General features: G+C 36.5%; 1 protein-coding gene across 1 annotated transcript; it reads right to left on the minus strand.

Moving 5' to 3' along the window:
• Window positions 1-14,043: 14,043 nt before the first annotated feature.
• On the minus strand, window positions 14,044-24,089 carry LOC143612900 (isoleucine N-monooxygenase 1-like). Its single transcript, XM_077086758.1, has 2 exons — window positions 23,164-24,089; window positions 14,044-14,754 (listed from the first exon to the last, which is right to left on the minus strand). Exons 1-2 carry the CDS (start codon window positions 24,085-24,087, stop codon window positions 14,098-14,100), a joined length of 1,581 nt encoding a protein of 526 aa, XP_076942873.1. The 5' UTR covers window positions 24,088-24,089; the 3' UTR covers window positions 14,044-14,097.
• Window positions 24,090-25,574: the final 1,485 nt, after the last annotated feature.

The raw sequence follows: 25,574 nt of genomic DNA on the forward strand, positions 1-25,574 counted from the left end.
AGGCTCAGTTGGAACAGGTCCATCGAGAACATACAGGCGCTTTGCCATGGTGAGAACAAGTCTCAAGTTGCGGTGTCATTCGATGAAGTTGGTACTGTTCAGTTTATCCTTCTCAAGGATAGTCTTAAGGGCGCAGGGTGAGTTTTCGTTTGACGACATTTGATTAATTAAGCAAAAGTAAATTTAATTAGTATTTTCGACGTTGTAGACCTATTATTAATGACCCAATAACATTAATAAAATAGGAGTGTGAGAATCTGGGTTCCAGTTATTAAAGGTAGCTGTAGCACACAACATTAATAAGTGGTTAGGCAGACTGACAACGATTGTCAATTGTGAATAGAGCACAACTCTCGGTTATGAGGCCTATAGAGACAACGATTGTCTGTATAGATACGTTTAGCCTCATCTTTGCCCACTTTAAGTCTCCAGACAGCTTTAGCACGTAATAGGAGAGTAAAGTAATAGTTGTCCTAGTACCGTGACCTGTGAAAGGGTCGGATGTGTCAACGAAACGCTTTCACCTTGATGGGATAAGCTAGAAAACAAGTGCGGTGCTGTAGCTCCAAACACTCGAAATTTCGCATTATGCTTCAAGTGTGACTTGTAGTAGGATTGGCATAAACTATTGGTTTTTAAATTGGGATTAATTTTAAAAATTACCAAAATAGAGTAAAAGTCAAATTTTACTGTATTTATTATCGGGACGAATTGATGAACCCTTTCATCTCTCAGGACACTTAGTTTTAAATAACCTATTAAAAACTAAGTTTGTCGCGATATAACTAAACAATTTTAAGTTAATATAAAATCTATTAAGTTATTAGTTTTGGAAATCATAACGCTTTTAATTTTCAAAACTTACTTGGTTAATAAAATGTTTATTTTCAAATCTATTTGATATTAGGTCGGTGATATTATAATCCTATTATAAACAATCCAAGCAACCACAATAACAAATAATAATATGTAAATCCTTATGGCCAAAAGGTGATCGGTCTCGCTAGAGCCAACTAGGGAGACCAATCGGGTCAAGGGGTTCACAACACAAAACAACCACAAGGATGGACTTCTTCGTGCATCCCGTCATCTTGTCCGAACTTCCACTAACTCCAAGAAATCCCTGAGCCCGTCCTCGGTTATCTTCGCGTCTTCTTTATTACAAATTTATAAACTAACAATAATTTGCCCTATTACAAATTTGAACCATCTTTATTGCCAAAAGAAAACCGAAAAATAAATAATAACCGTTTACAACTTTTGAACCATCCATATGGCCAAAAACAAGCTCAACAACCAAACAAACATAGGTCGGGGCCGGATTTACATATTCAAAATAAATAAAATTTCGGGTCGTTTTGACTTGGTCAAATAAAATAAACAAAACTTTGACAAAATCTAAAATTACCCGAAAACTAATCTAGATCTACAAACTTTAAACGATTTAAACTAATCTAATCTAGACGACATCTGATTAAAAAAGAAAAAGTAAATTTAATTAGTATTTTCGATGTAGTAGTCCTATTATTAATGACCCAATAACATTAAGGAAATAGGAGTATGAGAATCTGGCTTCCAGTTATTAAAGGCAGCTGTAGCACACAACATTAATAAGTGGTTAGGCAGACTGACAACGATTGTCAATTGTGAATAGAGCACAACTCCCGGTCATGAGGCCTATAGAGACAACGATTATCTGTATAGATACGTTTAGCCTCATCTTTGCCCACTTTAAGTCTCCAGATAGCTTTAGCACGTAACAGGAGAGTAAAGTAATAGTTGTCCTAGTACAGTGACGTGTGAAAGGGCCGGATGTGTCAACGAAACACTTTCATTTTATGGGATAGGCTAGAAAACAAGTGCGGTTCTCTAGCTCCAAACACTCGAAATTTCGCAGTATGCCTCAAGTGTGACTTGTAGTAGGATTGGCATAAACTATTGGTTTTAAATTGGGATAAATTTTAGAGTTACCAAATAGAGTAAAAGTCAAATTTTACTGTATATGTATCGGGACAAAATGATGAACCCTTTCATCTTTCATGACACTTAGTTTTAAATAACCTTTTAAAACTAAGTTTGTCGCGATATCACTAACCAATTTTAAGTTAATATTTAAACTATTAAGTTATAAGGTTTTGGAAAATCAAATATAGTTTAATTTTGCAAAAACTCAATTGGTTGATTAAAAATTTATTTTAATATATTTGGTATTAGGTTGGTGGTATTATAACCTATTATAATCAAGCAAGCAACCACAATAGCAAACAAGAATATGTAAATCTTAAATGGCCACAAAAGGTGATTGGTCTTGCTAGAGTCTATTAGCAAGACCAATCAGGTCAAGGGGTCACAACACAAACAACCACAAGGGGATGGACTCCTGGTGCATCCGGTCATCTTTGCTAACTCCCACTGACTTCAAGAACTCCGTGAGCTTGTCCTCGGTTTTCCTTCGGGTCTTCTTCATTACAATATTCACTAATACAAGTAATGAAAAACTAAACCCTATCTATTACAATTTTGAACCATCAAAGTGGCCAAAAACCATAAAATAAAACTGAAAAATAAATACAACTTTTGAACAATCCATATGACCAAAAACCAAACACCATTCAACCAAACAAACAAGGTCGGGCTAGATTTACATATTCGATAAATATAAAAATAAAATTGAGCAATATTTTGGTCAAATAAAATAAATAAAAATTGACCAAACCAAGATTGCTCAAAAACTTGTCTAGATCAAAAACTTCAACTAATTTGAAGTTTATGATGTAGATCCGGTGAAAAGACCGGATTCGACTCGTATGTTGTAACCAAGGCTCTGATACCACTGTTGGGTTCCAGTGGTGATCAGTCAACGGTTTAACAAGTAAACCCGGTTTTAATTGGTTTCATAGTTATTAATAAAATTACTAATAAACAAGAAAACGCAACGGAATATTAAATCGAGTAATCGCCAAAAATGGAACCGTACAGGATCCAGTTACATACGATACGAGTACGAGTAAAACAACCAAAGTAAATAAATAGTATACATGACATTATTTAAGTTTTACCTCGGTTAATAAATAACCGGTTGAGACACCGAGAGCTAACGGACAACGCTAGGTGACCAAACGAGATGAACCAACATGGTGGCGGTGCACGAGTGGACCGACAACGAGGATGACACGATCAACAGGGAAAACGGGGCTGCGGCTAGCCTGGGCTACGGCTGCGGTTGCGGGTCGGCTGCGGCTGCGGATGCGGCTGGCTATGGCTACGGCTACGGCTGGCTGTCCGGTGGCTGGCTGTCCGGCGGCGGTGAGAGGAGCCGAGAGGGAGAGGGAGGAGATGGTGGCTAGGGTTTATTCTCTCTTGAATAATCTAAACCCTAATGACATATTAACTAGTTTAAATAACTAGTTAATCATGTCGGGCCACCAAGCCCATATTAAGCCCAATCTCATTAAAGGTCCATATCTCTTTTATTAGTCGTTACCGGTTAACTAGTGTAAGCGGTCCACGTCCGTTACCCAAGGTGTAACTCTTACGGGTCATAACCCGGTCGGCCGCGTTGACTTAAGCGGACCGGTTCATATTTCCAACACTATTTTCATAAATTCACCCTCATCCACCAAAAATTAGAAACACTAAAGCTAAAATAGCTAGTTTTATAAAGGGTCAAGAGTACATCTTTTACAAACGGCTAGTTTTAAGGCACCTAATTAGTAGGTTCCTTTTGTGTTGTTACTGAAGGGATACACCACCACTTATGAATCAACAAAAAAAGAAACTAAACTACGATTGAATAGGAAATTATGGTAGATGTTGATGGGACATATAATTAGCGCATTGGATATAATCTCTGTAACAATGAAAAGCAATCTAGGTATTGAAAATTAACAAGTCTAAAATAAATAGAACGCCTGATTAGTAAGAGATATAAAATGCATCTATTAAACATCCAATCCTATCCTTGCTAATCTTCTATATAACTTTTATTAGGGATGAGATCGGTACCGTACGGGTACCGAAAATCCTGATTCCGAGAATAGCAAATTATTGGTACCAGTACCGAAGTATTTGGTTCGGCACCGGTATTGAAGGTAAAACTTGAGAAATGCCGGAACTGACGATACCAAATCGGTACCAGAACCAATCGATACCAGTACCGAATTTGCTCATCCCTGACTTGTATGCATGTATATAATCCTCATATTTCATACTTCTTATTTGAAAGGAAAAGTGTGTAGCTCTGTTATACACTTCCATTTTTAGTCTCAATATCTTTGCTATATGCTTGTATATGCCCACTAGCAAACTTCAACCAACATGCATCTAATCTGATTAAACTTTAATAGACTAAGGGTATGTTTGGTTGGAAATTATGGAATGAAGAGGGAATGTAATAAGAGAAGGAATGGAATGAACAAGGGAATGAAATGGATCATCACCGTTCCTTTGTCTTGTTTGGTAAACTATGGGAATAAAATGAGTAATTACTTTATGTTGTTTGGTATCCAAAAAATATTATAGAAATGAAATAAAAATAATAAAAATATTTCTATTCCAATATATATATATATATATATATATATATCTTTTACTTAAAAAAAATGAAATGGTGACGAAGGTGGTGGTAGCTCGAGCGACAAAAATGGTGGTGGTGGCGGTCAGGCGGGGTGTTGAGGTGGTGGGGTTGGCAGTGGTAGCATTGGTAGTGATGGCGATGGTAGGGTGGCGGCGACAAAGGTGGTGGTCAGGTAGCGAAAGTGGTGGTGGCGGTTATGGTCAGGTGGCGGTGACAGAACTGGTGGTAAGGTGGTGGTGGTGGTGGCGACGGCGACGGTGGCGGTGGTGGTCAGGTGGTGGTGGTGGCGATGGTAGTGGTGGTTGTTGTTAGGTGGTAGTGGTGTTGAGAAAGTAGAGTGAGGGAGGAATGAAATGAAAAAAAAAGAAGTGAGGGTGAGAAGGAATGGTTTTGATGGAATGGGATTCCATGTGTAATGGATGATTCCATTCCATTGAGCAAACAAACACCACTTTCTTCATTCCCACGTAATGAATCATTTCACCCCCCTGTCATTCATTCATACCAGACGCTACCTAATAATCAACATAATCCTTAATCCATACCCGGACAAGCAGAAATGAGTTGGATTCTGTATATTTGTTTGAACCAGTAACATATAACACCACATTCATCTAGGATGTTGATACCTAGTACTTCTAACATACAAATTAATGATAATCTGTAACAAGCAAAATAGAAGTAGGATAACATTTGATAACACAAAAATAAAGGTAACCTGAAAATAGTGGTGCATATTCTTTTTATTCTTTATTTGTAAACTACAAATAAAAGTAACATTAAATTGGTTATTTGTGTATTCTTTATTTGTGAATTACAAATAAAAAGTTATATAATTTTGCCTACATATTTCATCTTTACCGTTGATAAAATTTATGTGTATTTTGACATGTTGAGTTAATTGCATGTTTGATAACATGCCTCGCACATTCTTTCGCAAACTGTTGACATGCATGACTTCTGAAGATGATAGTGATGTTAATCTTAATGAGGATATCGAAGGACAGTGCGTTCGCAAGCATCGTAAATTTATTCGACGTAATCATATTCAAGGACATCGGCATCTATATCGCGATTGTTTTGCAGAAAATCCAATATATCCTTCAGATCTATGTCAAAAGAGATTTCGTATGTGCCTTCCTTTATTTCTCTGTATTCTAAATGAGGTAGTGGCTTCATGAGCCATACTTTGTCCAAAGAAGAGATCATGTGGGAAGGCTCGGTCTAACTTCCATGCAAAACATAACCGGCACTTAGAATGATGGCTTATGGGGTTACCATAATTTTATGTATGAATACATACGCATTGGTGAAAGCACCTCAACGGAGAGCCTCAAAAAATTATACGAGCCAGTAGTAAGTATCAATAAACATACTGCATTTATTGAATTATTTAATTATTATAATATTATTGTTAAGTATTTATTTAATATATATATACATAACTTTCAAGATGTGGCAAATTTAACCCTAAACTAAGCTTTTACCCAAATATGTTTCCCTCCTCATACTTCAGGGACCAAAGTGCAAATTTTGTATATCGTAACCCTTAAATCTGTTTAACCTGATCCAAACCCACACCCCAGACCTGATTAGCGAACCCATTTACACAAATTTGTGGCTTGGACCTCAATTCTCGTAACTAATATGGTAATTGAATCAAATCGTGTGTTATACATTCCAATTGCGACCTCACCGACGTTCTAATTTGGTTAAATCGATCAAAATTGATCAATTCTTCCTAATATACTAGCCTACCCTAAATAAATCGTGTTATACAAGATAACGAATGTAATAATACAATTAAACACACAATTATAATCACCAAACCCTCGCCGATATAACCCCTCTACTTAATTGAATTACCATCATCGTTTGCATGTTCGTTCATTAACTCGTTTAGCCGTTCTCTGTTATTCATAATTGACCCATCATAAATTATATTTCAAGGCAATTGCTTACTGTATTGTACTCGTCTTTGGTCAATTAACAACCCTAACATAGATTCGATTAACAATAACAGATTTACTCAATTGTTAATTCTAGGGTTTGTAGGAATTAGGGCCTCACTTTCTATTAATATATATTAAATAGTTTATGGGTTATAACCATGTTAGCCACCAGCCTAGTTGGCTGGTGCACCCCTAGTTAGAACTTGGTGGACGACTAGTCGCGGGTTCGAACCGAGGCCGTCCTTTTTTTGTATTACTTTTAGTATTTTTTGTTATTTTAATAAATTTTAATGAATAATAACAATAATAAATTATATTTTATAAAAGCCGACAAGATTACATGTTGTTTTTCACATCTTTGTTAAAAACCCTATATATGTATGTGCATATACGTATATATATGTGTATATACATAAAGATAATATAATTTGTTTAAATCTAAATATTAAAGAGTTATATGAATAAAAATTGGTTATAAATATATTAATGTTATCTAAATGATTAAATTAACTTTTTATACATATAAAGTTAATATGTACTTTACATAATAAATTTTATTTATAATATTAAATATATTAATTAAAGTATGTTACATGTTAAAAATCTATAAAATAATAAATAAATCAAAGTAATCCTTTTGTTATAATAACTAACCATCAAAATTCTCAACTCTCTTTCAAACCGTCAATTAATTATATTTATTTTTCTGCACTCAATCTTTATTAGGCTATCTCGTCAGAGCTTGATCTACTGTTACCATTCTTATCATATTATTATCTTTTGCTCATCCGATTAGGTGAGTATCTCACTCCCCTCTTTTACTCATTTTCAATTGTTTTGGGACATATGTGTTACTAGATATTTTATTATTATATAATATCCAAATTGCAAAAGTAAATCATGTTTGTATACCAATTTATGTCTAACGTGTTATTTGATTATTTGCTCTATTTGATTCACATTCAAAGAGCTCCATCATAACTTCATAAATAGTATGATCATACGAATGTCGTTGTAACAACCCTAAAAATAGGGATATAAATTTTTTTTAAGAAGACTTATCGTTAGAGGCCAAGTGTGAAGTTGGTCGAATAGTCGGAGCGAACTGCACATTAATCGGGTTGGCCCAAACCGAGGAGATAATAACTAATTGGATCGACCCAAGAATTATGTTGAAACCAATAGAGATAGGGGTAAGCCCCATGATAATATCATGTTTTATAACACGGGATCGACCCAAATTAATCAAACGAAACCGAGAGTCATTTAGCCCAGAAGGAATCGAACCCAATAACTTCACAAATTATACGAGTCATTCCATAACTAGTTAATTTTCCTGAGTATCCAAAATATAATCCAAACATCAAGCAATTTCTTATATTACCGTCCGGTCACCAAACCAAACGAAATAAAAATCGATAAACGAGAATTATGGCATGTATTGTATTTACGTGCAACATATAAACCCTATGGCTTTAGATAAAAACTGCTTCATATCCAAATTATATAAAATAATTAATAAGTTTATAAAATAACAAAATAATAAATACTGCATAAGATATTATAAGATCTCCAAATCATATAAAAATCCCTGCTCCCCTATCAAAATTCTCGACCATCTCTACCCTAATTACCTCCAATGTCAGCCTCCATCCCCGATCAATCTTCATGCAAATTCCCTACTACAGGAAATCTTCTCCATCTCTCTTAATTCCTCTTTATATCAATATTGTGTTCTTCACATTGAAATAATATGCAACTCTCTGCTCTCTCTTTCTGGAAGAACCGAACCAGCAAACCACAAAGGAAATCCTGGTAAATACTTGTTCTATACATGCTCCATTCAATCTTGAATCTATCTCTTGTTGGTTATATTAACCTGAACCAAAACAGCCCCATAACTTTCTGTTTTGTTACTTCCGGGTCAGTCCAAGAACACCAAGAAATCCAACCCCGAAGCTCTCTATTTGTTCGCGGAATTCAGTTCGAGAACTGGAGTTCTATCATACACGTGAAACCCTAAAGAGTTAAGAGGTATGGCACCCGTATTTGTTTTGTAATTGTGTTGATTATAAGATTTGAATCCGTGTTAAACCTGTGTGAAACTCAACCAGTAAACTGAAAGAAAACCTATTAATATGTAACCTAAAAGAACGTGTTAAAATCGGGCATAACATAACCATGAAGTTAAAACCTTTAACTAATAAACCGACCACACTAACGGGCCGTGAACCAAACCAATAAAATTTGTTAATATTTCCATAATATGCTGAGAATGTAACAGGTTTGAAATTATAAGGTGCAGCCCCAAAAATTGTGGCCAAGCTCATGGTCTTTTGGTAACTCGTTTAAGGGTGAATTAGCTTGAAATCAAAGCCGATATGTGACCATATTAACTTCTATACATATAACATAAATTCCAGTAGTTAAACATGTTTGTTTATGTCCTTAAACTTGGTACAAATTAGCCCCAAGAAATAACATTAAACCGTGTGACGAAAACCTTTTAGACCTTCACTTTGTAACCTGTTTAAGTGGAAACTAGCTCGAAAACTAACTCGACATGTGACCTTGTTAACTTATGTACATTTGTTAATGACATTCCGCTACTTACATTGGTACCAATTTGTCCATAAAACGACCAGACCCCCATGGCATAAAACGACCAGACCCCCATGGCAGGGTGTGACAGTCGTAGTAGCCAATGCCCACTTCACAAGGCAACGGTTTTACCGACAACTTATTTAATTGCTCATTTGGTTAAATTGCCTATCTCACATAAAACAGTTTGCATTTATCATTATTCATTATAAATTTCACTTAACTGGTGTTTTACACACTCAACCTCGTGTTGACCAAATTATTTGTATTTTTAACGCATATGTAGGTCACCGTATGATTTGATTGATCAGGATCTATTGAAGAAACTTAAGGTTTATTATGCTAGAGAAGAGATATCAATATTTAGTTCGAATTAAACTATCTATTGTCTTATTTGTTTTAATTATGGATGATGTATTTTACTTATTTGGATTTTGTTGGAGTATTTGAATTTAACTAATAGATATTGTCATTTTAATTATTGCATGATAGTACCTTGAGAACTGTGAGCAATTAGCTCACGCCTCGACATTTTCACCTTAGGTTGGGGTGTGACATTTGTTCCTGTGATTTCTTGGTTTGAATTACATCACTGGTTAATGTCATTTGCAGCACTTAATGTTTTTAAATTGCAATTGTTATTGTGATTTGTCACATTGATATTGAATTGCAGCAATGGTTTGTACCTATTCATTTAGTGAAGTAATAATAACGAAATTCAGAATGGAAGTAACATAATAAATTGAACTTATTCAAAGTTTCTAAACAAGTGTCAACAATATTATTTTGTTTGTAATATTTCTCCTTCACTTTTCAATGATACAGTAGGCAAATAAATACAGGTTCAGTAGCATTGTAAAAGTAAGGATGACAATGGGTCGGGTTTAGGTATTCTCAAACCCATTCCCGGTTATTAAAGTCCATCCCAAACCCGTCCCAAACCCGCCGGGTAATTACTCTTCGGGTTTCGGGTTTTCCGATAAGGTTTCAGGTTTCATATCGGGTTTTGATAAAATACCCGTCGGCTAGCCGGGTTTTGACAAAATATAACTAATTGATTACAAATATGGTTACCATAAAGATAAAATATCTCAAATAGTTAACATAACCAAGTTTCAACAAATACTTATTTGGAATATAGTATATTTATAATATAATTATCTATATCCGGTACATCGGGTATATAATCGGGTAAATGAGTTTATGTTATCGGGTAATCGGGTCGGGTAATCGGGTATATTAGAAATCCCAAACCCGTCCCAAACCTGCCAAAAATTTTAAAACTAATCCCAAACCCGTCCCAAACCCTAATGGGTCGGGTATTACCCGTCCCATTTATGTCGGGTTTCGGGTTTTCCCATCGGGTTCAGGTTTCTTTTACATCCCTATGTAAAAGGAACTGACATGTAGCATCCCGTTTTCTAGTTTCGGTAAATAAATGAAAATACGAATTATTATGAGTCGGGCTAGTGTTGGGTTAAATGGATATGGGTTATGGACATGGGTTATAAGGGAAAGAAGGAAAGACCATGGGCTTAAGCCCATGATCCATAATTATATAAGCCTTAGTTATCCATTTAATCATTCATTTCTCACATATTCCATACACCACCAAAACACACACTTAAGATCTCTCTCTAGTTCTCTCCTTGCCTAAGCCAAGACCAAGAAGGAAACCGATTACCGACCCGAGGTAATGATAGTTTAATATTTTATGAGCTTAACCCGTTAGATATAGTCACGAAACGACCAGCCGACACCGTTAAACCGTTTAAGTCACGAGATCCGGGTGGAATCGGGTATAAACTGAACCTATGATGAGCTTAGGGGTCACCCTAGCTCAGATCTGGATCGAACGGGATGAAAAACGATGAAAAACGGTGTAAAATGGGGTAAACCGCGTTTTTCCGGCCACCGCCCGGTTTTCAGGCACGGCGGCGCCGGAAAGGCGGCGCATGTATTTAAGGATGTCAGGGAATGTTCCTGACATTCTCTGATAAACCCTAACCCTAATTCGTTAACAAATTAGGGGCGATTCGCCAAGTAATTCGTTAAAGAAAGCATAGCGAACTAGCTTCAGTTCGTGTTCAATTCGTTAAGGGAAAAGATAACGAATCACCCTTGATTCGTTATAGTCATTCGTTAAAAGAGATGACGAATTGGAAGGTCCAATTCGTTACATGGACCAATTCGCTCCATGAACTGATTCGTCAAGGACCAGTTCGTTATAAGGTCCAGTTCGCTTAATAACCAGTTCGTTAAAGGGTTCAATTCGCTACATGGACCAGTTCGCTAAGATAAGCCAATTCGTTAATATAATGAATTAGAAGTTTAACAAATGGACAGAATGGTCCCTGAACTTAGAAAAGAATGAATTAGTTACAAAGAAGCCCTCTAACTTTCAAGTTAGCGAATTAAATAATGATTTAAAATCCTAATGGAAAATGTGTTACGACAGTTAATAGAAATAAATTTTTTCCAAGCTGACCTGGCAGCTCGACCCCAGGCAGGGGATCTGCCCCTTGGATCCTGCTAGGGGCTGCCGCCCCTAGACCCTGCTGCCAGGGGCGCTGCCCCCGGATCCCCGTTCGTTGTGGGTTATGAATAAATTAGAAACGCGATATAGATAGTGATAGTTAATTGATATGTGTAATTGTTATACAGTTAGTCGTGCACAGCTCAAGAAAGGAGTAACCATTAACGGTGAACGTAACCGACTTCAGGTGAGTTTCTAGCCCCATTCCTTGTTATGTTTTCGGGGTTGTGTGCATACTCGATGTGATTAGTTAATACACTTATCCTAAGTGATAAGTTTATGCCATATATGTATTATGTGAAATGTATGAATGATTTCTTGTCGGTACATGAACGATCTTCGGAATTGCATGTACTGTCAGGAAATGGTTGATGTTATATGTACGTTATAAGATGAAGAATGAATGATGTATGTATGTGCGAACTTACGATTATGTATACAGAAAGTATGTTAAGGAGGTATGGAAGAAAGGGTACCGGACCCTAATAATATCCGAGGATGAAGGGTGACCGGACTCTAATAATATCCGAGGATGAAGGGTGACCGGGCCCTAATAATATCCGAGGATGGAGGGTACCGGACCCTAATAATATCCGAGGTATGTAGGGCGAATGCTCTTTATAACGTAAGGCTAGTTATGTATGTGTATGAAAGATTGATGGACAGGTTAAGTATGTAATGCGTACCTTTGGGCACGTGTATGTGTATGTAAAGTAAGTTATGTGATTAACTAGAACTCACTCAGCGTAGCTGACTTTTAGTATGCACGTAGGCAAATAGGTTGAGGCAGCTCGCGTGATTGAAGACACATGGCATGGAATCGAAGATACTGGCATCTCGAAGAAATGTTGTGATGTTTTAAAGACTATGTTTTGTTTTAAATGACTATAAATGTTTTATAAGACAAGATTTGGAGGTTATGTAAGATAATATGGTTGAAGTTTTATATTCCGCGTAAAGATTTAATAAACTCTGATTTGTAGAACTGTGTTTATGAGTAAATCCAACACCAAAGTAGGGCTACCGGTAACGAGACCTTACATGACAGGAAATAATGCAAGAAATGGAGAGCATACGTGGAGGAAAAATGAATAATTGAAGCAAATTAAGGGTCAAAATAATATCCTAAAATAATGCCCCAATAAAGTTTGAATTGCATTAGTGGTATTGTATCACAATCCACCAAAAACTAAATAATAGTTTTGTTTAATGAAATACTTTTTTGGGGATGAAGCTAATTGGGACATGCATAAAAATTAAACTCATACTGATTATAATGTTTGATTTTAAATATTATACGAGTCTGAGCCGAGCTTAAGCTTGTTTAACGTTTAATGTGATTTTTCTAAAAAATATTAAAAACATTTTAGAAAAAAATATAATAAGACAAAATAGTATGTGTTTAAAATTATAAATGAGTAGAAAGAGAAAAATAATATACCAAGAATATAGAGATAGATATAGAGGGTAGGATGTGGAGTTTTTTTTTATTGAGTAGCAAATTTTAAAAGGTAGTGATTTTTTTGTTAAATTATAGGGTTAAAGTTGATGGATTGAATGTGAATGCTCTTAGACTTTTCACCATAAACCACATCTATAGTGCTATATCTTTGACACCTTGACACTAGGGGCTTTAAAGCCCCAAAGCTATGTTGTCTCGCTGTGGTTTGCCGCCCCGGGGGCTTTAAACTCTTTTTATTTTTTTAAACCAATACACAAAAATATAACAATGCTTAAATTAAATTTAAAAACATCAAAAACAAATTAAATAAAAATATTACAACTATATTAGTCGTCACTATTATTTTGTTTGTTCCTCCAAAGATGCCGTCTTATTCGTGACCATGAGCTTTCTCAATTCACGACTAAGAGCTAAGCAGCCTCAGCTTGAACCGTAGGAAATATCGCTTCATCCTCTGAATCTGAATCTGGAATAACGTCGGACTCGGGTAATAAATGTCACGTGTTTAACCAGGTGTCGAAAATGAATCAAAATCCACATTCTAGAGAAAATTTATAAATTTAAAAGTTTAAAGAGGAGACTGAGATTTTTGTAGTAGAGTGAGTCATAAATTGATGTATATGTAAAGAGAAAAATAGAATTTTTTAAATGACTTTTGGAAAAGGTGAGGGGCCCACCAACCCACCCGTTTTCAACATAACCCCCATCCCAAATATCACCCATCGGTGGTGATCACCCTCTTATCGCCCTAAGGCCGCCCCCTCTACACCATTATCACAGGGAGTGTATAGTAATCCTTAGAACAATTCATGGAAATTTTGACATTTATAAAAGAATACAAATATATATAAGAAATTAATAAGTTATAAGATATACGAGACAATGATATGTTCTTTTTATTTGTGACATTTATGGTCTAAAAAGGATAACAAGTGAACATTTAAAATAAATGAGTTACGCATGCACCTGCTCAAAACTCGTACTTCTTCTCATCAATATGTAGGGTGTACATGTACCAAGGCAGTCGTGGCTTAGCAATTGCCAACAGTGGTTTAGCGAAGCAAATATCATCATACTTATCAACAAGCTCAATCGATTGTTTACTCCCCGGAGCCTCCCATGTGAACCCTTGAACCATCCTTGCTAACAACATTGTAGTCATGGTTGTGCCTAATGTTATCCCAGGACAACCACGTTTCCCTGTGCTAAATGAGATCAACCTCAGTCGATCATCCGAAAGAACCACTTGTTTACCATCCCCATGTAGATGTCGATTTGGGTTAAACCGCAATGGATCACTCCACACACTTGGATTCCTTCCCAACCCATATCGATTTATGATTACATGGCTACCCTTGGGTATGAAGTAACCAGCAATTGTAGTATCCATTCTTGAAACATGGGGTGGAAGAAAAGATGAAATAGGGTGCAACCTAAAAGCCTCCTTGATACATGCTTTTATGTAATTGAGTTGGGGTACGTCTTGCTCCACAACTAGCCTTTGGCGACCTACTACATAATCCAACTCTTTAACGGCTCTTTTTAGAATCATAGGTTCATTGATCATGTTACCAATTATCCATTCTACAGCGTTTGATGGATTATCAATTGCTGCCACCATTAGTTCCTTTATTTGACAACACATAAAGTTAACTTTAGAAAAGAAATATCATGCCAACTAAATTGAAATGTGTAAATGTCCTCTCACTTGTGGAGAGAAAGCAACTTGTATATTATTATTAGAGTAAACTGCGGTTTTCGTCAATGTGGTTTGCTCAAATATGTTATTTTAGTTCAATAGTTTCAAATTTGTGATTTTCATCCCTGTGGTTTCATTTCACTTACAATTAAACTCGAATTCATTAACCCCGTTAAGGCTGGTCGTTAAACCTATCAGCGTACCCCTCACGTGAGAAGCAGTTTTGTCCTTTTTCTCCCCAAAACCCAGTCTTAATTTGCAAGCCCATTGGGGGGGGGGGGTGAAACCCCTCACGTGAGAGGCACATTGATTGGTTTCACGACCAGACTTAACGGAGTTAATGAATCCGGGTTTTATTGCAAGTGAAATGAAACCACATGAACGAAAATCGCAAATTTGAAACTATTGGACTAAAACCGCATATTTAGACAAACCGTAAAAACAAAAAACGCAGTTCACTCTTATTATTATTATTATTATTATTATTATTATTATTATTAGCATTTAAGTCATTCTTATCACACAGCTAATGTTTCTCATTAGTATTTATCTATTAAGTCATTATTCTTTTTATTCAATTATCTAAGCTAGTATCTATTAGTCCTTCTTGTCACATAGGCTATGTTTATCATTAGTATATATCTATTAGTCATTATTCTTGTTATTCAATTAACTGCGCTTTTCTAAATTTATATACTACTAAGTTTGAACTTGTGTGATTCACAAGTTGTTAAAAAATACAAGAAAAAAATGAATTTAATATTATTTTAGTGACTTACCATATGAATTTATACTATAATTAACAATTTAGGGATTATTTTTCATAAATATGCCGAAATAAAAAAAAATTACAACTAATAAAAAACATTTTGATAACAAAATAATACTCCCTCCGTCCCTTTACAAGTGTCATGGTTTGAAAACACAAAATTTAAGAAAGTTTGAATGATTGCATTTTTTTCTTATCAAATGACTGTATTGCTATTGACAATATAAAAAGGCAAATTTAAGAAACTTTTAATGATTACATTTTAAGGGTAAATTAATTAATAAAGTTTGAAAGTTGACATTTGTATTGGGACAAACTAAAATGGAAATGTGGACACTTTCAAAGAGACGGAGGGAGTAATATAATAAATAACACAAATAATAAGATATATAAATAGTTATACAAATGAAGGGTAAAGTTAAAATACAAATGACACTAAAAATGAGAAGGGTGAGAAGTAATCTAATCCATTAATCTTAAATTTGTATGGTGGAGATTAATTTAAAAATAAAATTGATGAAAAGGACATGAATGTAATAACCCACTTATGAGGACTTTTCCACTCTACATGCAAGGCACATGTCAATTCCTCCATTAATTTAAGACGTCTAAAACTTTTTCATACGACATTTTTTTTAGAATTTTTTTTACCAAAATAACAAGCGTTTTTTTATCTGTAATATGAATATCATATTGTTATATAAAAATTAAAAAATAAGTTGATCGGGTTTTCTATATTGAGTTATTTGGTTGTCTATTGTGTTTTTTAATTGAGTTTTTCTATGCATTGTGTTATAGATTTTAGTCGTGTTTTTCAATTGGTACTCATATTAAAGATAAAAATTAAAACAAAAATTACATCATTGTGTCTTTTTTTTGTTATTGTGTCTTTGTGCTCAACATTTATCTTTCTACTTATCATTATGTTTTAGTCGTTGTGCTCAATATTCACTTAAGTTGAGAAAAATAGTATTATGTTCATTGTGTATTACATTCAAGTCATTGTGTAATATGTATATTCCATTGTGTTTTACGCTCCAGGTCATTGTGTTTGAAAGATATTCACAATCCCTTCCTTTCTCATTAGACATAATCGTATATATATAATTACAAAGGAATAATCTATTCTAGGCCTTAATCATACTAATAATGAGAGAATAATTTATACAACTGCAATGATATTGTTTCCATTCTATTATACCCCCGCATTCGAAGCGGGAGGGGACCGTATGCTTAGACTGGATCGAAAGTCTTCGAATAGTGCACGTGGCAAGCCCTTGGTGAATATGTCTGCAACCTGAAACCGAGAGGGAATATGTAGAACCCGTACACGACCCCGCTGAACCTGTTCGCGCACAAAATGTATGTCAAGTTCAATATGCTTTGTACGCTGATGTTGAACTGGATTCCCCGACAAGTAAATAGCACTCACGTTATCACAATAGACAAGAGTGGCACGCGAGAGGGGATGATGAAGCTCCAACAGAAGGTTCCGTAGCCAACAAATTTCTGCCACCACGTTCGCAACGCCACGATACTCCGCTTCGGCTCTTGAACGAGAGATAGTGGCTTGCCGCTTTGACGACCAAGAAATGAGATTGTCCCCGAAGTACACACAATATCCGGAGGTTGAACGACGGGTATTGAGGCATCCCGCCCAATCCGCATCTGTATAGGCAAGTAGAGATGGGGAGGAAGAAGGCCCAAGTGTGAGACCATATCTTGTAGTACCTTGTAAGTAACGGATAATTCTTTTTAACGCATCCCAATGGTCCGACCGGGGTGCATGCATATACATGCATACCTGTTGTACCGCGTAGGTAATATCGGGTCAAGTGAATGTTAAATATTGCAAAGCACCGGCTAGGCTACGATACAACGTTGGGTCCGCGAAAATAGTTCCTGAGTTGGCACCGAGTTTACAGTTGGTGTCTACTGGTGTGGCAACCGATCGACATGATTCCATGCCCACACGCTTAATAATATCCTGTGTATAAACTTTCTGAGACAAAAACATGTGATTATCAGTTCTTCGAACGGAGATGCCCAGAAAATAGCTCAAATGCCCAAGGTCTTTCATGGAAAAGTCGGATGCTAGACACTTCATTAGACTCCTGCGAAACGCATCAGTGGAGGTAACTAAAAGAATGTCATCTACGTAAAGAAGTAGATAGGCCGTTTGACTCCCATTATGAAATGTGAAAAAAGATGTGTCACGCCAACTTTGTTTAAAACCCAAAGTGAGAACGTAGTCGGTGAACCGTTGATACCACGCACGGGGAGCCTGTTTGAGACCGTAAAGAGACTTTTTCAGGGAGCATACATTATTTGGAAACCTCTTATCTTTAAACCCCAATGGTTGATACATATATACGGTTTCATGTAGCTTACCGTGTAGGAAGGCATTTGTCACATCCAACTGATGTATCGGCCATGATTTAGACAGAGCAAAGGACAAAACAGTCCGAATTGTGGCGGGTTTAACCACAGGACTAAATGTTTCCCCACAATCCACACCGACTTGTTATAGACGACCGTCACAAACGAGGCGAGCCTTATACCTCTCTAGACTCCCATCAGCATTCAATTTATGTTTAAACAGTCACATGCTACGTATAATATTCATATGTGGTTGACGTGGGACTAATTCCCAAGTCTCATTTTTAATAAGAGCATTATATTCGTTGGTCATGGTGGTCGACCATTCCGGTATAGAAAGGGCATGAATAGGGTTTTTGGGAATAGGTATGATAGTGGTGGTATTGAGATTTAGGAATTGTTTCGGTTTGTGTATACCGTCCATTCCGTGTGTTCGCATCGTACGATTTGGCGGAGGTGGTGGTGTAGGTAAAGGTGACTGAGTAAGTGGAGGATTTGAGACAGTAGGTAGGGATGAATCAATTGTTTGTGAAGGGGGAGTAGATGTATGTAGGAGTGGGTGGGTTGGGGTTGAGGTGGGAGTTGTAGAGTGAGCTGTAGGAGTGTAGGGTGTGGATGGTGATGAGGTATGGGACGAATTGAGGTGTCTAGAAGTGGATATGGAGGGTATTGGTGATGATGGTGTAGTTTCAAAGGGTTGTTTAGGATTTGGATTTATGTGGGACCATAAAAGAGGATGTGGTGGGGTGAATAAGAATTCGTATGAAGGAAAAGGAGAGGTTTGGTTAGCGAAAGGAAAAATGGTTTCGTCAAAAACGACATGTCTAGAGATAATGATTTGTTGTGTGTTAATGTTAAGATATTTATACCCCCGATGGCCTGAGGGGTATCCAAGGAAAACACATGGAATAGACCGGTTCTCTAGTTTGTTTATTGTGTTGGAGGGGGTTAAAGGGTAACATAGGCAAGCAAATACACGTAAATGGTCGTACGTGGGCGAACGATTGTATAGGAGTTGAGTTGGAGTGGAGAAATTTAGGAGTTTACTAGGTAGGATGTTGAGTAGGTATGTGGTCATGTCAAGGGCATGGTGCCAATAGGTGGGTGGGAGGCATGAGCCAAAAGTGTACATTTGATATTATTAATTGAACGGATTTTCCGTTCTGCTTTTCCATTTTGGGAAGAAGTGTGAGGGCATGAGAGACGGAAAAGCATTCCCTTGGCAGCATAAAATTGTTTAAACGAGTTGTTGACGTATCCGGTGCCGTTATCACATTGTAATGTTTTTATTTTGCGTTCAAATTGTGTTTCAAGTAGCTTGTAGAAGGTACAAAAAACTGAAAACACTTGTGATTTTTTAGCAAGTGGGTATGTCCATAAAAATTGGTGCGATCATCCAAAAATAAAATATAATACCGATGGCCGGCGGTACTTAATATTGGGGAGGTCCACAGATCACTATGAATAATATCGAATGGAAAACAAGTGAAATTACTAGAATCAACAAAAGGTAATCTAGTACTTTTTCCAAACACACATGAAGAACAAACATGTTTATTATTATTCTGGTACTGAATATCACAAGAACGTCTTAGAACATGTAATAAATTATGGCCCGGGTGACCAAGGCGGGAATGCCAAATATCCTGAGAAATAGCAGCAAAGGTGGTTGGTGGTTTGAGCCAGGATATTATTGATGGCAGTAAAGGATAAAGATCACCGCGGCTGTTGCACCGGAGGATAGGGGTCCAAGTCTTGTAATCCTTCACAAGAAAACCAAAGGGGTCAAACTCTATAGAAATCGAATTATCGGTAACTAAGCGACGAACCGGAATAAGATTTTTAATTAATTTGGGTGCATAAAGAGCATTATTTAGTTTAAGGGGAGGGAAAGGTGACGGAAGGGTTTGATGGCCGTAGCCGGTTACCGGAATCGTCGTGCCATTACCAACTAATATATTATGAGAAATGCTATTATTAAAAAAAGACTGGAAATTACCCGGGTTATTTGTCATGTGCGAGGTCGCTCCAGTGTCCATGATATATGAGGTGTCGGGTGGATGTAACGACATAGTGTATAGAGCTTGTTCTATGTCGGTTGGAGAGTAAGCAGCCAAATGCGCTTGACCTGGAGTAGTCGGCCTTGGTCCGAGAATACCACTGTTCATGAAGGGCATGGAGGGCTGGGCCAATTTTGATTAGTGGACCAATTATGGTGTGGGCCAGCCCAATTAGGAGTAGTGGGATAATAACCTGGATACCCATGGGGCATAGAAAATGGATACCCATTATTATTTATGGATCCCCCTACCACGACCCCAGTTAATTCGCCCCTACCTCTACCACGATTTTGCCGACCACGGCCACAATAGTCATACCGGTACTCACCACGGCCTTGATCAGTATGATTGTTGGTACGGGAGTCACCACGATAATCGTTATTACGGGTATTTGATGATGCCAATTTGGCAGAGGCTAGTAGGGCGGTGTTGGTGGCGGCTGCCGCAAACTGAGCTTTCCGATCTGCTTCATAAAGCAACTGTGAGCGGGCTTCATAGAAGGTTGGTAAAGGCTTGGTGTTGGCAAGAAGAGATGCAAACGACTCGTATTGCTCATTGAGTCCGGTGATTAACTGCATCACCAGTTTCGTGTCATCGACAGGGGCATCAACATTTGAAAGTTGATCAGCCAGTAATTTCAATTTTTGGCAATAGGCAGATGCGTTGGAGAAATTGTCGAGCCGAATGTTGGAAAGTTGTTGTTTAGGTGAATGGCACGAACAACCTTGTTGTCTTGGAAGATGTTAGCAAGAGTGGACCAGGCGTAAGCGGCGGTGGTGTTTTTCTTGAGTATGGTGGTAAGAAGGTCGCTTGAGATTGTTCTATATATCCATTGGAGGACAATGGAGTCTATTCGTTCCCAATCCTCGTCAGATTTGGAATCGGGTTTTGGGGCGGTTTTGGGATCAGATTCTTTTGAGGATGAAGTGGTGGGTTTTTGGCGAGGGGATAGATGATCATACACTTGAAAGGCTTTGCAGTGTATTTTAAATAGTTCAGACCAAGATGTATATTGGGCAGACTCCATCTCCAAAGTGATTGGGATGAAGGTCTTTATGTTTGAAACAGTGACAGCAGGGTGAAGTTTTTGATCCATGACAAGGATGGTAGATTAGAGATGGAAGCAATTGGTGGGAAGGAGAGAATCGTAGATTGATAGCCGGCCGGAAGAAGGAGGCGGCGGCTTAGGGTTGATGGACTCGTGATACCATGAAAGATATTCACAATCCCTTCCTTTCTCATTAGACATAATCGTATATATATAATTACAAAGGAATAATCTATTCTAGGCCTTAATCATACTAATAATGAGAGAATAATTTATACAACTGCAATGATATTGTTTCCACTCTATTAGTGTTATATGTATTTACCATTGTGTATTACGTTTCAGGTCATTGTGTTATATGTATTCATTATTGCGTTTTACGTTTCAGGTTATTGTGTAATATGTATTTATCATTGCGTTTTATGTATTAGATAAGTTGTTGGTATTTTTCATTATATTTAAATATTATTACACAACGGTGTTATTATTATTTTAAAAAAAACATAATGATTAGTTGAAAGACACAATGGTGAAAAAACACATTGACAAACAGAAAGACACAATGATGAAAAAAGACACAATGATAAGCAAAAAAGACACAATGGCGTAAATCTTTTTTTATTTTTATATAACAAAATAATACTCATATTAAAGATAAAAAGACGTTTGTTATTGTGGTGAATTTCTTTTTAAATATCATATGAAAAAGTTATAGACGTTTAAAAATAATGAGAGAATTAACATGTGAATTGCATGTGCAGAGAGAATATGTGTACTATTACTTTTATACAAGTTTTCTTTTGGTCCCTACTTGACACATGTCAATTAATTATGACTTCTTACACTTCTCATTTTTATTGGCCTTTGTAGAATAACTCAACCCTACAAATAAAATACAAAATACAATTATGTGAATATCTTACAACGTTTGTAGTTTTACTTGTGACTTTACCATCCTTATCTAATATTAACAGGGGATAATTTCATAATATAACCATAAACTTTTTAAATATCATATATTTCCAAACAAAAAACAAAATATCAAATATATCCTTTTAATGACTTTTTAATATATTGACCAGGGCCGGCTCAACGTGTTCTGAGACCTAAGATTAACTAAAATGTTAGAGGCTTTTTTTTATGTATAGTTATAAAGAGTATCCATGAATTATAGAATATAGATGATGGTAATGGGTACGTGACGTTTCTCCTTAACTTCTAGCTAATAACTGAGTTATTAATTCTAAAAATCGACTTTCAAAAACCCATAATACAAACCTATAATTTAGATTGAGGCCCCATAAAACTGGAGGCCCAAAGCCTTCACTTCTTATGCTTATCCAAGAGACGGCCTGTGATGTTGACTAATTTATCATTTTCACTCTTTTATATAAAACAATTGTTTTTTTTTTTAAATTTAAAGCAAAGTGTCGTTCGTTGCCATCACAACATATACCAGTCAACTACCGCCGACAACCACCATCTGCCGGCTGTCATCGTCATTGCCGGCAGTCTAATCGGGTTGTAGATTCGAAAATCACTGTCGCTGCCAAAGACCTGCACCAACCACACGTCACACCCATTCATCATTTTCCTGCGCACACTAATTAGAGAGACAGAAGGAAAGGGGTCATTCGGCCATCTTTTCTAGTCGTCCTTCACGGCAGGCCGAGTGACAACAACAATTTAACTCTGATGAAAACACAACATCAACAACATTATAATGGTTACAAGGCAGGTAAAGCGACTGCGTAGTGATGGTGTTCATTCCCATTCAGATTCGGCTTTGCGAAGACAAAAGGCAACGGGTGATAATAATGGCGGATTTGACTATTTGAGTTGATTTGAGCCACGAACCCATTTTAGACAAAGAGTCTTTGTGTAATAGAAGGTGTTAGGTAGTTGTGGCATTTACTATTATACCACCATTAGGTGTGTCTTTGATTCAATTTAAACAAAATCATGTTTAGGGCTAATCACTTGTTCTTTTCCTTTGTTCTTGATTGAATGTTTCTTGCAATGATCTAATGCATGGGTCCTATATGCACATGCGAAAAATTAATAGAAGGCGAGAGACTTACAATAATTTGTGCTTTAATCTCCTCCGGCGTAAGCTTTGGATTATCATGTTTAATAAGAATATCAAGCATGTCACATTTTTCGTTCCTAACTCCATTGTTCCACATTTGAATACGTTCATCTACCAATGGATCTTGGTACTTTCGAACAACTTCAATTGCCGTCCTCATTTTCCTTTCATGGCCATCAAAGTCCGTCTTTCCTCTTAACCATGGGAAATAATCAGTGATGCAAAAAGCGTAAAGATGCTTCAGGATGATAAAAAGTGCAGTCATAAATTCAGTTTCTTCTCCACCCGGTCCTCCGTCTTCCATTCCATGCCCAAAGAATCTTTTCCCAAAAATCATGTTCCTCATTGAGTTCCCACAGAAATGTTGGCTCACATCACGAACATTTATTAATGCTCCTTCGACGATGGCATCTTGTTTCTCTATTTGGTTACATATGTACCTAAGCAATTGATCCGCTTCTTCGTCAAGTTTAGGTTGGAGCCACTTCAGTATCGGCGGTGAAAGCATCTCCCGGTTTATAATTCTTTTCATCTTTCTCCATTGTTCTCCATACGGGGACATGATTGTGGTGAGATATCCATCACTTGTCAAATAGGCTGACATGATATCAGGCCTAGAAATGAATATCTCATCTTGTTTCTTGAGGAACTCGCATGCTATATCCGGGGACGAAACAACAATGACATGGGCTGAGAGTCCTAACCTTATGCAAAGGACATGGGTGTCAAACTGGTCCATGAGGTTATGGATCCATCGGAAAGTTGGTCTATTTAGAAGCATTTGGATGGTGTTTCCAATAAATGGCAAAGGAGTTGGACCAGGTGGTAATGGATGTTGGTTGCTTGAAAATTTGATGTTTAAAAACACACCAACAGATACAAGTATGATGACAAGGAGGACGCTGACTAAACACATGATTACTAATGCTGAAGAAGAAACAGTTAGAATGTGAATTCGAAAATACATTGTGGGAGGGTTTAAATAATGCAAAGAAGTACATGTGATAAATGGTTGGATAAAGTTAGATCAACAACATAATCCAGACAAAAGATACGATTTTCTTGATGTCAATTTGAAGAGCTTCGAAGTCTAAACTCAAGAATTACTAGAATATTTGTTACTTGTGACATTAAACTTTACACATCAATTTGTTGTTTATTACACTAATTTATTACTTTTATAACTTACCTATATGAATTATAAACCAAAGCTAAAAATATATATCTTCTTTTTTTCCATAGTCATTTTTATTTAATAATCACTGATTGTTTTAAATATTATTTTACTTTTTTTAATATATATGTAAAGTTACTAGTAAATAAGCTAAATGATTACTAGTTTACTACGCATCTATACTTTAGGTATCACACGTTTCAAAATAGTCCCATATAACTTGGTTAAAAGAAAAAATAATTGCAACGTATATATCAATTAGAAAAATCACCTATTAATTACGTAAGGATTAACATGCCCACTAACACAGTATAAAATACAAATAACATAATACAAAATACAAATAAAATAAAAATAACATAATATAATATGAAACAAAATTAAACAATATTCATAATTAATTAGAAAAATGCATTCCAACGTTAAGTAATTTTCAGTCTGTGAGCTAAAACCGCATTGTTCGGTGGATCGTCAGATTGTTCGGTGGATTCTTATTTTTTAGTGTTGGCATTACTTAGTGTAGTTTGGGGTTTGAGAACGATACGGGTCAAACGTTGGCTCACTAAAAAAGTTGACAAATCTCGTAGCTTGGTTAGTAACCACATTCGGGTATGTAGAAGTTGGGGTTGGTATTTGAGATTGTTGCTAATGTTTCATTAATATTGGGATCACGACCGGCCCAATTAATTTGGTGGCCTAAAGCAAACAAAATTCCCGGGCCTCATTTTATTCTATTATTATACCACCTAATTGTTAGAATTTATGTGTGAATGTGAGTGAGTGTCCCACATCGGTGTGGGGATATAATGAGGAGTGGGATATAAAGGGAAACAAGTAGACTCCATTAAATCTGTTGTTACATTTTACTTGGACACCTACCCGCGCGCAGGGGGGGGGTGGAAAATCGGGTTCTGGGTCAGGAAAATTTTCTGAACCAATGCGTCGCCCGCGCGACCTGCGGACACGAATGCCGTTCGAAATAACCGGCTCTGCGTGACACCCGTTTTTGTGACTTGATCCGTTTTATTCTTGATTGCTGCTTTAAGAGTATGTTTAATGAACAACTCTTCAGTGGCATATCTGTTATGGTCTTTAAATCAGGCTTTATGATCATGGTAATGACAACTCTTCAGTTGAAACACTGATGAGTATAAAACCCTCTTGATGCTACTGTTTTAGTTAGCTTAAAAACGAAAACACACAACTCACAGATCATATTCGCATTGAAG

This window comes from Bidens hawaiensis, unplaced genomic scaffold (assembly GCF_021521415.1).
Source record: "Bidens hawaiensis isolate Kalapana, Puna unplaced genomic scaffold, B.hawaiensis_p1.1 tig00036011_1, whole genome shotgun sequence".
Classification (NCBI taxonomy): Eukaryota; Viridiplantae; Streptophyta; class Magnoliopsida; order Asterales; family Asteraceae; genus Bidens; species Bidens hawaiensis.

Coding starts and splice junctions, on each gene's coding strand:
- LOC143612900 (XM_077086758.1), bottom strand. CDS start 24,087: ATGTGTTTAGTCAGCGTCCTCCTTGTCATCATACTTGTATCTGTTGGT. Junction 14,755..23,163: donor AGATTAAAGCACAAATTATT/GTAAGTCTCTCG, acceptor TGTCAAATAAAG/GAACTAATGGTGGCAGCAAT.